Source organism: Chrysochloris asiatica, unplaced genomic scaffold (genome assembly GCF_000296735.1).
Source record: "Chrysochloris asiatica unplaced genomic scaffold, ChrAsi1.0 scaffold00025, whole genome shotgun sequence".
In the NCBI taxonomy this organism is placed as follows: Eukaryota; Metazoa; Chordata; class Mammalia; order Afrosoricida; family Chrysochloridae; genus Chrysochloris; species Chrysochloris asiatica.
Window position 1 is genome coordinate 1,046,674 of NW_006408543.1, and position 16,192 is coordinate 1,062,865.

At 60.4% G+C, this 16,192-nt stretch overlaps 1 protein-coding gene across 1 annotated transcript in view; it reads right to left on the reverse strand.

The window, feature by feature from the left end:
• The window catches only part of INF2 (inverted formin, FH2 and WH2 domain containing), a 15,435-nt gene extending 2,901 nt beyond the window's left edge, over nt 1-12,534 (reverse strand). Inside the window, exons 1-20 of the mRNA XM_006839489.1 lie at nt 12,144-12,534; nt 11,230-11,345; nt 11,000-11,159; nt 10,396-10,429; nt 9,372-9,513; nt 8,592-8,733; nt 7,720-8,421; nt 7,149-7,297; nt 7,003-7,064; nt 6,560-6,662; nt 6,303-6,388; nt 5,935-6,035; nt 5,388-5,458; nt 5,198-5,305; nt 4,657-4,727; nt 4,005-4,125; nt 3,533-3,697; nt 3,169-3,271; nt 2,694-2,852; nt 1,704-2,279 (exon numbers count right to left, since the gene is read on the reverse strand). Of these exons, the coding sequence (XP_006839552.1) occupies nt 1,704-2,279; nt 2,694-2,852; nt 3,169-3,271; nt 3,533-3,697; nt 4,005-4,125; nt 4,657-4,727; nt 5,198-5,305; nt 5,388-5,458; nt 5,935-6,035; nt 6,303-6,388; nt 6,560-6,662; nt 7,003-7,064; nt 7,149-7,297; nt 7,720-8,421; nt 8,592-8,733; nt 9,372-9,513; nt 10,396-10,429; nt 11,000-11,159; nt 11,230-11,345; nt 12,144-12,534 (3,562 nt within the window). The remainder of the gene's footprint in view (nt 1-1,703; nt 2,280-2,693; nt 2,853-3,168; nt 3,272-3,532; nt 3,698-4,004; nt 4,126-4,656; nt 4,728-5,197; nt 5,306-5,387; nt 5,459-5,934; nt 6,036-6,302; nt 6,389-6,559; nt 6,663-7,002; nt 7,065-7,148; nt 7,298-7,719; nt 8,422-8,591; nt 8,734-9,371; nt 9,514-10,395; nt 10,430-10,999; nt 11,160-11,229; nt 11,346-12,143) is intronic.
• Nucleotides 12,535-16,192: the final 3,658 nt, after the last annotated feature.

The following is a 16,192-nucleotide window of genomic DNA, read 5'->3' on the forward strand; positions in this document are numbered from 1 at the left end:
GTAGAACTGTGTCCACAGGGTTCTCAGTGGATGATGTTTCATAATTAGATTCCACTCATGGTGCTCCCATGTGATCAGAGTAGAACTGTGTCCACAGGGTTTCCGATGGCTGATGTTTTGGAAGGAGGTTGCCAGGCCTTTCTTCCAAGTGCCTCCAAGTGGAACTGAACGTCCAATCTTTCAGTGAATAGCCGACTCGTGTTCTTAGGAGCTCCTGATGACAGATTTTAGGGTGAACCGTCATGGTATCTACAAGGCAAATGTTTCAGCCAAAGGGAGGAGGCAGGGACAGGCAGACACGGTGACATTAACAATCAGTAGGTTGGGGTGGAGGGCAGGTGGAGCTCCCTGTGAACCTGTCAAATCCCAGCTGGTTTGAAATGTTTCCAAATTTTACAATTAGGGAAAAGGCAGGGGCCTGGACTCTGTCCCCCAGAATGCCCCAACCAGGAAGAGGAATGGGCAAGAGGGTTGGATGGACTGTGGGGTGGGGGGATGGGACACTGGACAGATCTCTCTCCCCAGCAGGGACGGACATGCCCCACCCCAAGACTGCCTAACAAGCAGCTGGGGAGCAGGAATGCAAGGCCAAACCCAGCCCAAGGAAGATATCAGCACTTTCTAGAAACTTCTCACACCAGAGAGTCCACCTCTGAACAGAAGTCGGCAGTCCAGGGTCACATCAACAGTGAGTGTCATTACCATTGGAGTTCCTGGGGGCTGTCTGAGCATCTGTGGCCCACGCCAATGACCCCCACTGTCCTGCCTGGTCTGTCCCCAGGAAGTCTGACCGAAACCGACAGGAGGGGCTGTAACTTGCTCATCCTTGGCAGCGGTTGCCCTCACGACTACCCCTGTTCCTCATCTGCCCCCTGGAGATCTGCAGGCCCAGCACCAGGGAGCACTCCCGGAAGCAGAGATCAGTGAAGCAAATTAGCCAAACCAAGGTTAAGGCTGTAGACACCACTCCCGGCAGGAGCAACCTCAGCCTCTCCCACCAGCTGCCATATCCTCAGCGCCCAGGGATCCCTGACCCCTGCCGGCCCACTTCCAGCTCTGAGAAGACACCAGGTCAGCAAGGAGGCTGGACTACTCTGACCTTTCCAGAGAGGGGCAGAAAGGGGAGGAAAGTCCCACCACCAGTCACTGAGGGAGAAGCGGGGGGGTCTGCAGACTGGCCCTGGCAGGCCGGATGCAAGCTGGGGTTAGTGACCAGACGGGACTGGCAACTGCCCCTTGTCAACACCGTTAGAGCACACAGAGCGTCAGGCTGCATACATACCTCACTGCAGCACACAAAACCGTTCTGATTTAGTATCGTCAGAATCGAGGTCAACCTCTGCTTTCAAACAAGAGAAACACACTCAACAATGGGCACTTGGAGTAGCCCTGGGCTCAGAGTGAGGCCGTGTGGTTGTGGCAGGGGCCACGGGGGCCACTGGGCAGAAACTCACCCTTGAAGCCCAGGGACCTGATTCCCGAGGTCAAGCTGCTGCCCCGTGACTCTCGGCGTGAGTCAGTGTGTTAGGGGCAGCTGGGCAGTAGCTGCCCTCTCCCACCCCAGGTTGGCCCTGCTGGTAGCAGAACTCCCTCTTCAGCACGATGAGGGCAGGGACAGATGCTAATGGCCAGCAAGGGAGGCAGAGCCAGCCTGGGTCGTGTGCCCACCCAGCCCCCCTGTTTGGAGAGGAAGCCCTTATTACCTTCCTGACTTCTTGAGAGGCGTTTCCTCCTCCTCCGGCCAGTCCCTTTGGCACTCCGGGCCCGGGCCCTCGGCAAGCTGCCGGACCCTGAGGAGTCGGTCACCATGTCCTCAGAGAAGGACCTGTCCAGCGACGTGTCCAAAGCAGACTCTGGGGTCATGTCCTCCTCGTCCCCTCCACAGTTGGTGCTGTCAGCCTCGACCTGGTAGGTACCCTGTGGAGCTGTGGGGTCCGAGGTCCCTTGGCCTGAAACTGTGGTGCTGGGGGGCTTGTCACAGGAGAACTTGAGGGGCTTCAAGGCCCGAGTGTCCCCCAGCTCCACCGGCCAGGCCCCCACTGAGGGCTGAGGACTCTGGGAGTCCTCGGTGGCTGGTGGCTCACTGGCATCCATGTACCAGGAAGACTGCCGCTCCAAGCATCTAGGATTGTTAGACTCTGATGAGCCCCCCAGGGATTGTGGGTGGGGCAGGGCTGCATCCATGAGGTCCAAGTCCTGGGGCTCACTGGTCACTGCAGAGGTGATGTCTGGCTGCGAGGTGGGGCAGCTGGGGCCTCCGGTGGGCTCACTTGGGGCCACTGTGGATGGAGGGGTGAGTCTGTGGAGGGCAGGAGCCTCTCCATCTCCCTTCTGCTGAATGGGAGGGAGGATGGATCCCCACAGAGCCTCCTCCTCCAGGCTGCTCAGCCCAGTCTGACTCCTTGGAACTGCGGTTTCAGGCCTTCCTATAGGGCAGGACTGGCCACAAAATCCTAGTCTGTGCTCAGTGAGGGAGAGCAGGATGTCCCTGTGTCTGAGGCCCTATCGGAGTTGCTAAGTCTCCTACAACTGCAGCCCCTCTCTGCCCCCCACCACAGCACACAAAGCCCTGCCCCCAGACACAGGACCCCCCATCTCAGGACCTGGGGTCAGGGAGGGCTCCCTGGAGGAAAGTGGAGCTGGTCCAGCAAAGATGGCAGCAATAGAGATGAGGACACAGGTCAGAGTCTCACCAGGCTCCCAGGTCCTGGGGGGGTCTGCTGTAACCTTGCCGCCCCCCTCCACATCCGCTCGGCCTCGGGCTGTCTTCCGAAGCTGGAAACCTTTCCTGATGTCGGCCAGCAGGGCGTCGATCACACACACCTCCTCCTGTCGCCCGGCACCCCTCCTGACTGAGAAAGCCCTAGATCCTCAGGGGTGCGCCTCAGGGGGTCCCCAAAACATGCCTTGTGGCCCCAGGCAGGACCCTTCCCAGGGGTACAGCTGATGCTGTGTGCAACAGGGGAGATGGGGCCATGGGGGTGGTGTGAGAATGTGGGACAGAGGGAAGTGGGTGGGCTCTCAGAGCAGAGGACCCCCACCAGGGGAGATCTCCTCTCTGCCCCCACCCCCACAGTGTCTGTATCTACCCCACCCCCACAGTGTCTGCCTCTATCCCCCACCCCACAGTGTCCCCCTCTGTCCTTCCCTATTGCCTACCCTACTCACCAGGCTTCCCGTCCTCGCCCCTCGGCCTCTGAGCCTCCTCCTCTGCCAGTTGCTTCTTCCTCCTCTCTGCTTTTGCGGCTTGCTCCTTCCGGTCTTTATTCTCCTGGGGGTGTGAGGGTGGGGCAGACACGGATGGAGCCTGGTACCACCACTCCCTCTTCCCCTGCAACTGTGGACCCTCTGGGCAGGAGGGCAGGGTCAAGGATGGCCTCTCCTGGCTGGGTACCAAGGGTGACTTCTGCCTGAGCACAGGGGTTGGAGGCTCAGCTGGGACTAATGAAAAGGATGGGGTGAGGGCTCTGGGACCCACATGGGGCAGTCCCCCGTAGTCCATCAGGCCCTGCCCTACAGCCTGCAGGCCCACCTTCAGGGCACGGAGGAAGAGGTCCCGGAAAGTCTTCATAGTGTTGAATGTGTCCTCCAGGGACAGCTGCTGGGCATCCTCACACAGATAGTCAGCCAGTTCAAGTTTCTTCTGATCAATGGCTTCGAACACCTCGCCCAGCGCTCGGGAGGCTGCAGTGCTGGCCTGGGAGCATGGCACAATCTCAGGCCTGTGCGGCCCTCAGCACGCACCTCCAGCTTCCCAGGAGACTTTGCAGTTGGATCCCCCTCGTGCGTGCCCCTTCCCATCTCCTGTCCCCCCTCCTGTTTCCTCCTCTGTGGGAGGAGAACAGCGCCACAGCCAGAAGCCCTGCACCCAGGTCACGCACATGTAGGGCACCCTGGCCCCAAGACTCAGGGACTATCTTCCTGACCCCACTGGGCACTTCCTGACCCCTGGAAGCCTGTGCCTGGCTCCCTCCCTCCCCCCCAGGCTTCCCGCCTCAGCTTACCTGTAGGCGCTGAGTGTATTGGTCCTGCACTTCTGGGATGGAGGCCGACACCCTCCGCTCCGTCTCCACAAGCTTCTTCAGGTTGGTGCTGGCCTCCGAGCGGATGACCTCCAGGTTGATCCTGAAAGGCAGCAGCGGAGGGTGGGCTTGCTCAGGCTTGGGGACAGCGCTGGGATCTCCCACGTTTTGTGGAGGGTCCAAGGATTCCAGAAAGTATATCAGAGGCCTGCTGGTGGGGGTGACCCCAAAGGCCTGCACCCCTCCCCACCGACCAAGGTTCAGTAGCCACTCCCTGCGTGACACTCAGAAGCTTCCATGCTGGGGTGCAGACTGTGGGGTCAGATGGGCCTGCCTCTCCCCAGAACTCTCTCTTCAAGACTGAGTGACCCTAGGAAGGAGACCCCTGCCCTCTGGAGCTGTTTCCATTCTGGGACATGAGGGTGTGTCAGGCCCAGCCTCAGTCTCTCACGGTGTCAAGTAAGTCTCATGGGACAAGCTACAAGGATCACCAAATCTATCCCACGCCACAGGAAAAGCGGGTGTGCACTGTTGAGGGGCGGCAACGCTGAGACCCAGCCTGGCCACACAGCCTGCTTCCCCGTCCCTGGGACACCCGGCGCTGCCGGGCTGTTAGGGCAGGTCCCGTACCTACCCAGCAGCCTGGGAGACCTGCTCTAGGTCCTGGGGCAGATTCAGGAGATCAGGGTGGCTCCGTTCCACCTCCTGGAACAGATATGCCCAGTGAGGCCACAGGGGACCTTGGGTGCCCGAGTTGACCTCCATCTACCCTGTGGGCCTCAAAGCCCTTCTCTGGGCCTCGCTGGGAGCTGTTGTCAGACCCGAGTGTCCTGGGAGAGCATCAGAGGGGCGTGGGTATTGCGCCGGGATGGCAACCGTACGGGGAGAGGCAGGGTGGGGCTGGGATGGAGGGACCTCGAAGAGGGCTCTTCAGGGGTGCTCTCCAAGGTGGTCTGCTGCCCTGTGGGTCCCCCAGTACAGACATGGATCTCGGCCCCGCCTACCTCCAGCCCCTGAGGATGCAGCCTCCCCGCCCCCTCTGCACAGCCCCGCCCACTTCCAGTGCATGGAGCCGCAGTCTTCCTGACCCCGCACCGTCTGCACAGCCCCGCCCACTTCCAGTGTACGGTGCCGCAGTCTTCCTGACCCCGCCCCTTCTGCACAGCTCCGCCCACCTCCAGCACGTGGTGCAGCAGGGTCACTCGGCTCTGGTGAGCCTTGGTCTCAGTGAGTTTCAGCAGCGTGCTGATCTTGAAGCCGTCGGCGTCACCTGTGTGGCTGCCCTGTGGAAGGACAGGGAATGAGCCCATGACCCTGGGCCGGCCGGCAGGGAGGTACAGGGTGGTGGGCGCCGCTCCGACTCACATAGTTGAGGAAGTTCCCGATCTTGAGGATCAGCTGGCAGAAGACTGGGAGCTGGTGGCTGGTAAGCACGCCTGGGGGAAGAGGGTTGGTTAGGGCTGGGGGAGGAGGACATCTGGCTTGGCGCCCCCAGGCCCTAGAGGCCTTAGTGGGTGTCTGGTCCTGTTACTGGAACGCTTTCATCCCATCCTCCAGACACTGTTCCCAGGTGTGACTCGAGCAGGGCGGGGACTGTGGACAGGGGCTCAGGGGGAGGAAACCCACCACCCTGAGTAAATGATTTCACAGAACCCTGATCACAACCCCAGAGCACAAGGGGACGGCTGCCCCATCTGCACTGGGAAGGTTCTGGAAGCTGTGGTGTCCTGTGGTACTCAGCTGTGGCTATGGTGGGGGTGCTGGGCAGTGTAGGCCGTACTCCTGGGGGACCTGCTGATGTCCCCGCCCATTCAGAAGGGTGGGCCTCAGAAAGCCAGCAGGGAGACTATGAGGAATGGTGAGGGTAGCAGGGCCCAGAGCCCACTCCCCTGCTCTTTCCCCACACACTCACTTCTGCAGGCGGCCAGCACCAGCTGGGCTTTGGGCTGCATCATGTCCAGCACCACAGCTGTCTCCTCGCACAGCAGCATACATTCCAGCCGCAGCTGGTAGCTGAGGGGGGCAACAACAGGGCTCAGGGGTCCCTGCACACATCTGCCCTGGCCTGCATGGGGGCCCAGCTCCGGAGGACATGTTCCTCATGGGCAGCTCAGCAGGACATCTCAGGCACACACCCAGAAGAGGCGGAGGTGGGGCAGCCTTCCGTCTGAGAGTGGGTGGGCGCTGGGCCAGGGCCTGTGCCCTACTTACCCCCTTCCCCCCCAGGGTCACCAGAGGACCTCTTGCAAAGCCCCTGTCCCTCTCCACAGCTGGGCTCACCACGGGATGGCTAGCAGGAGCAGGTAGAACTGGTCAGCATTAGCCAGCCTGGTGTGCTCCCCTTTGAATGTCTGCAGGTTTTCAGTCTGCAGGGAAAGAGGCCATGGCTGGGGGTTCCACCAACACCCTGTGTCTGCTCCTTCAGGAAGCACCAGCCACCCCGCCTTCTCCCTCCAGCTCCAGTGGTCCCCAGGATTCTGAGTAAGGCCCAAAGCACGGCCCAGGGGGTGAGAGGGGCAGGGGGAGCCCCCGCTCACTTCATGCTTCTCTGGAAGGAGTTTGAGGAGCTGTTTGAGAACTTCCACATCGAACTTGGTGGTATCTCCAGCGTGGATCATGGCGGTGATCTCCTCATTGGGGCTGAGGGCAAAGAGAGGGCATGGAGCGGGCTTGAGCCTTGGCCACCAGTGGAGGCAGCCCTTAGACCACACACTTAGCTCCCTGTGTGGGGGCCAGGCCTCCAAGGCTACTCCAGGAGCTTAGGACGAGGCCAGGGCTCAGAATGTGCAGTATGGAGGGGGGTGGGGCCTGCTTGTAGCTTAGGGCGGGGCCAGAACCCAGATGCTCTGGGCTGGGAGATGGAACATGCACTTCCCAAAGGCGGCCTACAGAGGGCACTGCTGCAGCCCAGAGGAAGGCTCTGGTAGGGCAGGGGAGGGGCAGGGACTCCAGGACACCAGCTGCAGTAGTCTCCACACACCACTTAAACTGCTTCAGGAAGATGTTGAGGTTAAGGCTTTTCTTGGAGTCGAGAAAAGTGATCTGGAAACACCAGAAGAAGAGGTGTCACTTGCTGGGCGGGCAGCAGCCTCAGGTGACTAGTGACCACCCTGGCCTGGTGCCCACCTCCTTGGGCTCCTTCCTGGTGGGGGCAGCCGCTGTCAGCTCCTTAGGCTTGGCCACGGGGAAGGAGAAGAGCTGTTCAATGCTGGAGAAGTCGGGCTCCACCTCCTCAGTGCCCAGGCTGCCAAGCGATGCCCACATGGACTGGCGCTCTGTGGGCAGAGAGCGCCATCAGACCACCCTCAGCCTGGGGCCAGGGTTGTCGGGTGCCCTGCTGGGCCCTGTCCAGAAGAGTATCCAGCAGGTTACTAATAAGCCCGCCTGCAAAAGGAAGCTGTTGGGTTGATGCTGAGCTGGGAGGGAGCCTATGTGCATGTGGCCTGTGTGTTCAGGGTCCTGACTTGCAGATGACCCATCTCTCTCAACCACTGAAACACCTTCTCGATGGAGCAGCTCCAGGCTCCCTCTGCACCCTGTCTTCACTAAGGGGCGACACAGAGGAGGCTTGGAGGTGATCCCGGAGCACACAGGCGCAGAGCCCAGAGCTACTGGTCCTAAGCCCAACCTGGAACCTTTTGTTCAAATTGGGGTGGGGGTGAGGAGCACGTGTGGACTTGAGGCTCTGGCCACTCACCTCGGACGACATTGGACGGCAGCTTCTGCCAGTTGAGTTTCTTCATGCGTAGTGTGGGTGGGTTTACCCGCCGATGGCTGGGCACGTAGTCAGAGCCCAGGCAGCTGTCCACCTGAGCTACGATAACTTCTTCCACTGGAAGCCTGGGAGTGCCCAGCAAGGGCGGGGGTGGAGGGGGACACCCCAAACCCTGGGGCAGTGGGGGCGGTGGAGGGGGGCCCACATTGAAACCAGGTAGTGGGGGCGGTGGTGGGGGGAATCCACTGAAGCCAGGTAATGGGGGTGGAGGAGGGGGCGGGGGCAGTGGTGGGGGGGGCGGAGGGGGAGCTGCAGTCCCGGGCAAAGGGGGGGGTGGGGGTGGTGGCGTGGGAGTTGCGAACCCCTGGCCCGGCAGAGGTGGCGGCGGCGGTGGAGGGGGTGGCGGTGGGGTGGGTGTCCGAAGCTCTGGGGTGGTCTGCTGCAGAGCTTCGTCTCCACTCGTGTTTGACGCCTTGGCATCCTGAAGGCAGGCGGGGGTCACTGCTGGCCTCTCTCCCTCTAGGCCCGCCTTTGGGCCACTCAAATTCTGAGGAGGGCTGCCCTTCCGATGCAGTCCCAGGTCGGCTTGGATTCCTTTGTGGGCCCGGTCCAGGGGGCGAGGCCGGGGCCGCCCTTTGGTGGACAGGAGTCGTTCCACCACCTCCTCCAGGGTGCACTCCTGGGCTGTGGACAGCCAGCTGCGTCAGGAGGGAGGGCGGGGCAGCCAAAAGTCCTGGCGGCCCGCAGTCTGCTGTTCCCCGCTGGGTCTGAAGCCTCTCGCAGAGAGGAGACCCCGCTGTACAACCTGTCCTCAGCGAGACTCCGCCCTATGTCCGGAGGCCCCGCCCACTCACCGTCGCTCGCCAGGAGCACCGCGCGATTGACCAGGCTCTCCAGAGCCTCCCAGAGCAGCTGGCTGGAGCGGCGGGTGGGTTCCAGGTACAAGAGGCCCTGCAGCACCGACAGCAGTTGGGCAGACGCAGGCGAGCAGCTGACCTGGGAGGGCCGCGGGGGCACATATTAGGACACACATTGCTGGGTGTCTCCCCCCACTTCACCTCACGAGAGCCCTGGGGATAAGGAAGCTCAGAGCAGGAGAAGCAGGGTTTATGCACACCTGGGGCACATCATTCTGCCTGAAGGAGGGAGTTTGGGGCATCCCATTCATGTGTGTGTGTGTGTGTGTGTGTGTGTGTGTGTTGGCGGTGGGGGTCAGCAGCATCCCCAGGCCCCACCCGTGTGATGCCAGGAGCAGCTCTGCCCACTTGTGACTATCTAAAATGCCATCAGGTGATGACACACATGCCCTGGGGGGCAGAAAGGCCCCTCCTGAGAGCCACTGACTCCGTGAATGAGATGGCCCCGGAGAGGACCTGAACTAGCCTCCTGGCTTCTCAGCTGTCCTGAGCACCCTGGGGACATTTGGCCCTCAGCCAGTGTGACTACCTCTGGTCATTGGAACTCTCCTGTCCTGGGGACAGCCAAGACCAGTCGTGTGTGTCCCCTCCCCGGCCTCCCTTCCCAGCCCCCACCCTTTGTTGCTCCCGGAAGTGTAGCCCCAGAACTACCACTGTTGGTCTGTCTGGTGGGGGTCGGCCATTCCTGACCCTCAGGGTGACCTCTCCCAGGCTCACCTTGTGGAACAGGGAGGCAAAGACCTCATGATGGCTGCTCATGTTCACCCCACCGCACACCCGGAGCAGTTCCTCTTCATCCTCGGCTTTGGCCTCCTCAAAGGCCTCCAGCTGGATCAACAGGTCGGCGTCCTCGATGTCCCTGAAGCCGAGGACCTGGCAGCTGAGTCGAGGCCCCGCTCCCCACTCAGGTCCCTCCCTCAGTGAGGATCCACCCTGTGGTCTCTGCTCGGAGGGACGCTGGCTGGGTCCGGGGCTGACCAGCCTGAGCTCTGGCCAGGCTCGTGTTCAGAACACAGGGCAGAGACATAGCTAGCACATGGGAGAACCTCTAAGGCCTGAGACGGGGCGGGGTCACAGGCTGAGAGCAGCCCATCCTGGACTGAGGCAGGGGACAGTTTCTCAACCACCTGATAGATGGTAGGGGCCCTAGCCCCGCTGGCTACTAACTTGGGACTGATTCAGCTCATTGGGCTAGCTGAGATGATGGACAGGTCTTGCTGGCTGTTTCACCGCCCCGTGACCACAGGGCACCCAATCGCATTTGGCATTTGATTTTTGTGACTCTCCCACCTCCCAGAGGAGCAGCACCGGCAATCCGACCTCGAAGCTGAGCCTCAGCGGAGCAGTACTCCCCTTCTCGAGGTCCATGGGAGCCTCAGTGACCCTTGGGTGGTGGGTGGGCTCCAGAGTTAGCAATAAAAATACAGGGTACCCAAATAAATGCAAATTTCAGATCATCGGTGGATTTTTTTTTTTTTTTTTGGTATAAGTATGACCCCATGCATCACTTGGGGTATACTGAGACTTAAGAAAACTGATTGTATCTGAAATCGGCCTTTAACAGGCATCCTGTTCTTCCCCGAAGGCCTGTCCACCTGCCCTAGGGACAGTGAGCCGTAGGGTCTGCAGGTCCTCCCAGAGGCCTCATTCCCGTTCCTGGGGATTTGCTGACCAAGGTAAAGATGGGCAGGGTTCAGGAGCAGCAGGTGGGCATGGGCAGGGCCGGACTTCAAGAACTCACCGCAGTTTGGTCAGGACGTCCAGCAGCTGCAGCCCTGGGGAGGATGGTGGTCAGTGGGCAGGAGGTGGTTCCTGGACTGACCCTCCCACTCTATCCCACAGAGCACTGAGCCTGGGGTGGGACAGACATGAGTAGACACCTGACATAGGTCCCCACCTCAAGGTGGCACTCGGCAGTCTCAGTCACTGGTGACTCAGGCTGCCTAGCCAGCCTCCTCACTGAGGGCCCTGTAGGACATACATCCTGAGTCTCACCAGGAGGAGCAGGTGGGGTACAGGGTGGGGTAGACAGGTTCTGCTATGTTCTCTTCTCCCTGGAAGGAGCTCTGGTAGTGCAGTGGTTACAAATTGGGCTGCTGATCTCATGATCAGCAGTTCGAAACTACCAGTTGTTCCCCGGGAGAAAGATGAGGCTTTCTACTCCCATAAAGATTTACAGCCTTGGTAACCCTGTGTACAGGGTCGCTATGAGTCGGAACAGACTCCAGGGCACATTAACAAGAACTTCTCCCTGGAGGATGTGGCCAGAGGGCAGGTGTGGACTTTCAGCACCAAGGGCACTTGGGAAGGGCTTGAAGGGTGGGCACCAGCTGGCAGGCAGTTACCAATGAACTCATTGCGAAGCTGACTGCGGGTTCGGAGGTCCTCAGGCCCGAGGATGAGGGCATTGACCACGCTGAGCAGGGTGACCACATAGGGGATGTTATCACTGTCGGCGAGCTCGCTCATGAGGACACTGAAGCGGTACTGCTGGTTGCACACTGCCTGCGGGGGGGACTTCAGGGTCAGCCCGCACCCCCAGCCCGCCGTCTCGCCTCTCCTCCACAGCACTCACCTTGTAGTGGTCCAGGGCGTCCAGGGTCAGGGCATGGCCCTCAGGGGAGTAGATGCACAGGGCTGCCAGTAGTTCAAACACCTGCTTCTTGACCATCACATTGGATGTGTCCAGAGCTGTGGGGAGCAGGAGCCTCTGGTAGCTGCTACCCTCTCCCTGCAGCTTCCTCCTGGTCTGAACACCCCACCCGTCAATCTGATAGGCGGACACCAGGGGGCGATATGCACCACCACTGTCCACTCCAGGGATCTAGACATGTAAGGGCTGCCCTCAGTTCTGAGGCCCCCTCCCACAGCGGCTGGCTCAGCCCTTCCCTGTGGCTAGTTTGGGCATGATCTATGTGAGCCAGAGCCTGTCCCTTGGCACAAGTGCATGTGTTTTCTCAAATTCACCACTGCCACCTCATCTCACAGGCCTGCCTCCCACTCACTCCCTGAACCTCGACAGTTCTGGGGGTGTCCTGACTGGTCCTGCTGAGAGCAAATCACAAAGGACTCTGCCGAAAGACAATCCATGTTTGAGCTGCGAGGACATGTATCTGACCCCTGAGACCAGGAAGAGGCAGCCTCCAGATAGATCTCCTGCCTACCCTGCCCACCCATCATCAGCCACCCTCCTGGCCAGTCCTGAGACCTCATAGGTCTCTCCCGAGGGCTCGGGATACCAGGGACTCTGGGCACAGTCTGGGGAGGCTTCCTAGAGGAGGTGGCAGAGTGACACTCAGAGCCAGAGGAGGATTGTGCTGGACACGGGCAGGAGTCGACAGTTCTAAAGGACGGGGTGACCCAGAGTGGACTTGTGATTTTGACCCATCCACAGTGTGGAGAGGAGGCTGGGGGAAGACCAGGCCTCCTCCAGCTAGTCTTCCTTGACTGTGAACTGAGGTCAGGCCTGCGGGCCACCCGCTCGCTCACCCTGGGAGAGCTGGCGCACGTAGCCCTGGTTGCTGAGGATGTACTGCAAGCCCTGTTGTGAGTTCATGACGGCACGCACGCAGCTGACGCACGTGAGTTGCAGTAGCGCGTTGGCGATGCGCGCCACCCCGCGGCCCGACAGCCGCGCCAGCGCCTCCAACAGCAGGTCCAGGCCGCTCTGCTCCAGGAACTGCACCATCCAGCTGCCGTCGCTGCTCTCCAGGCGCTTGCGCAGGCCGGAGTAGTTGACCACTGAAGGCATCTGCAGCAGCCGGATGCACAGCTCGGGGTCGGCATTCTCCAGGTTGGCTTCCGTGGGGTCCGAGTCTTGCGGCCCTAGTTTCTCCTTGAGTGCCGTCCATCGGCGCTGGGCGCCTTCCTTCACCGACATCTTGCTGAACTGCGGGATTAGCAGAGACAGAGCAAAACCATTAGCCCCCAGGGCAAGGGAAGCTTGATTTCTTTTGCCTCAGTTTGTTCATCTAGCAAGCAGGGCTTAATCATGCTTCCGATGCCTGCTGGGGCTACTTTCCACGGGCTCCTCCCGTTCCTGAGCGGTACCAACGGTGAACATGTTCAGCTGCTCCCCCTAACGTTGCGAGTCCACCAGAGGCCTTGGCAGAAAAGCCTGGTGGTGCACTTCTGAAACTTATTCCCTGCAAACGCTGAGGAGCCCTCTACAGCAACTGGTTTCCTCACTGTGCTCTTACAGCGAGAAATCACTATGCAATCACTATAGCAACTCCATTAGACTGGGATAGCTTCTCCATGCCCATGTGGACCCTGAAGCCTGGTACCCTCTGCTGGAAGACTAGGTCAACAGATCAGACTGCCCAACACCACGAGGAAGCTCCTAGCCTCCCGCAGATGGAACGCGGACCTGCCTGCAGAGCTAGGGGTGGGTTGAGTGTGGCCACACCGCGACGTTGCAAGAAGCAGGGCATCTCTGAGGCCCCAGGAGCGCTCCCCACTGCCCCCAGGGACTGGGTTGGAGGGGTGAAATCTGGGCCCCTTCTAAGGGCTGCCCACAGCCTCAGGAATGGAGGCTTTCTCCCAGACACAAGACTGAATCACGGGACTTAAGGGTCAGCCATGTGATGGCATGCCCGCCCAACACAGGGTGAGCCCAGGGCCCGTGAGAGGAACTCTGCAGGTCCAGGCCTTCGTTGGACCTTGGTTTGTCCACCTCGGGGTGGGCAGTGTACTGATGTCCCCTCAGTGCTTCCCTGCTCATCACAGTCCCTCCTAGAGAATTTGTTGTTGTCGTTAAGTACCGTGGAGTCGGTTCTGACCCATAGTGACCCTGCACAGGGTTTCCGAGGCTGCAAATCTTTACAGGAGCAGAAAGCCTCATCTTTCTCCCACGGAACCGCTGGTAGTTTCGAACTGCCGACCTTGAGGTTAGCAGCCCGATTCATAACCACTACGCTGAGGATATCTGCCCCCAAATACCTCCTCAACAAACTCTGTATGGAGAAGGGGGCTGGTGCAAGGGGAGGCATCTGGGGAGGGGTGCTGATGGGGACTCTGTTTTGGCTGTGGTCCAGACCCCTCTCTTGGGGCTCCGACTTGAAGCAAGGCCAGCTGAGACACATCCTAACCACAGTCCCTGGGGACTGCCTCAAAGGTCAAGGGCCTCCCAGGCTCTCCCACGGCCATGTATGGCTTGAGTCTTATATTTAGTGTCTGGGAACGGCTGTTTGGGGCCTGGGGGGTGGTGCTGGGGGAAGTATGCCGAGGACATGACTTCCTCATGCTATTGTGGGTCTAATGGTCGCATTAAGGTCAAGTAACCTGTCCAAGCCTGCTGAATGCTGATGTTCTCAGCAGCCCAACTTGGCAAGAGCTGGGGGACCCTGGACAAGAGGGCCATCTGAGGCGACTGAGAACCAGGTGCCTGCCCCCAGCCTGTCTCTGCTGCCTCCCCACCCTACACCCATGTTCTCGTCCTAGAAGGCCCTGTACACCCTCTGCCCTGGGTGAGGGGGCCTTGAGGCGTCCTCCCTAAGGATCCCAGCCCCCTCCCTGAGAACATGTCACACGGCTGTCCCACATCTCTGCAGTGCCAACTGGTCCACACCAGGTAACTTAGCTTAGCTTCCTGTCCAAGTGTCCTGCATGGTCAGCAGGGTCCTTCCAGGGAGGTGGCCCAGTGGGCGGAGAGAGGGCTCTGACTGGGGTTTGGACACTGATCTGGCCTGAATCTATTTCCTCATCTGCACCTACAGACTAGGGCAGCTGCTGGGAGCACCCTCGGAGGCAGCGGTTAGAACTCAGCGGTCACTCTGCTAGAGAGTGCTCATCTGTTTCTATAAAGAAGCTCTGTCCTGTAGAATTGTCACGAGCTGGACTTAACAGCAGTGGGCTCGGGGTCCCACATGCCTAGGTTCCTCCCCAGGCCCCACTAGATGGAGAGCTTAGAGCCTCCCATTCACTCTCCAGGCTGTAAATGCCCTTCCCGGAGCCCTGACCTTTGGGCCATTCCCCACTCACCCAAACTCGCAAGACCTTCCGGCCACCTCTGTCCACCCACGCTGGACCCTGCCTCATGCTGCTCCTCACTCTCTCCTGGCTTTTCATTTCTGCTGTCAGTTGAGGTCCGGCCTCTTCCTCCCTCCGGGAAGCCTCAGACACCCCAAGGATTCTCTATGGGCAAGGAGGAGCTGATGCCGCCCAAACCACGATGCTCCGGAGCTCCGCACACTCCCAGCCACCTGATGCTACCGCTTAAAGAAGCATGGGGCTGACTGGCCCTTCCCTGGGCCCTGCCCCCTTGGCACAGGCTGAGTGGCCAGAGCGAGAACAGGCCAGGCGTATGGCATCCAAATCTTCCTCTCCAGCCAAGCCCCAGGGTCTCTTGGTGCCAAAAAATAAGCTTTCAGAGTCAATTGATATTCCTGAGTTTCCTGTGCCCCAGTTCCTAGAAGAGGCCCCCAACACACAGGGGGGCCTTCTGACCAGCACCACTGACCTTCTCCTGGCACTGCCCAGTCCTCCCTGCCACCCCCAGCACCTGGGTCAAGGGTTTACTTCTCCGGAAGACCACAAGGGGCATTCTTGCTCAGCAGGTGGGGACTGTGCTCACTGGACACTATCTGGGACTCTTCTGGGGGTGTGGGGGAGGGGTCCAGTCGGTGGAGGAACGATCTGGTGGTGGCCCCAGTGGCTGAGGAAGTGCCCTTTCTCCCTGTGATGCCCCACAGTGTCTGGGGGCCAACCCGCGAGGCCCTGGACGTCTTTCCAGAGCGGTCCCATTGCACTCTGGGAGCACATAAGGAAACCAGCATTAACTGATAGGCGATGATACCCCAGCTGTGGGGAGGCCGTTTCTGGGTTCCGGCCGCGTTGGGCACAGGACAACTGGCCGCCAAATGTGCCTTCAGGAAGCTGCAACCGGCGCCTGCTCCCCAGTAGGCGGGATGAGTTTCCCGGCCAGGCTGACTCCAGCTAGGCGCCTGGACCAAGCGGAGCTGCTGGCGGCACCGCGGAGGCGTGGCCTGGCTTAGGGACGCGTTCCCCAGCTAGGGCGTGGCATCCGGGGGCCCGGCCGGCAGACACAGGAATTTGTGGACTCCACGCCCCCTTGCCTTGATGGAGCCACGCCGGCAAGGAATTTTACTGACGAGCTCCCCAACCCTTTAGCGCGTTTTCCGCAACCGATTACCCTCCCCTTGGACGCGCCCCACACCCGAGAAGGCCTGGAAGGGCGGGCCAGTCCTGCAGGCCACCTCCTGGGGGGTCTCTGCTTTTGTGAAGCTCGCGCCTGGGTGGCCTGGCCCTGGACATATGGACACCCACATGCCCAGGCAGCTGACTCAGAGGAAGCCACCGCCCCCTGGCAGGCAGACGTCCCTGAGCTGTGTGTGTGTGTGTGAGGGGGTCCAGAGATGGCTCCCCAACACTGCACTGGCCCCTATCCCTGCTGTGCCGAGAAACTGAGCCAATCTATAAAGGCTCACAGGGATCCAAGCAGGAGAGACCACTGTGCTTGGGGGCTCCCCATTCCGGCCCCCCTGTTGAAAATAGTCCAAGGTGGGATGGAGGGGGGT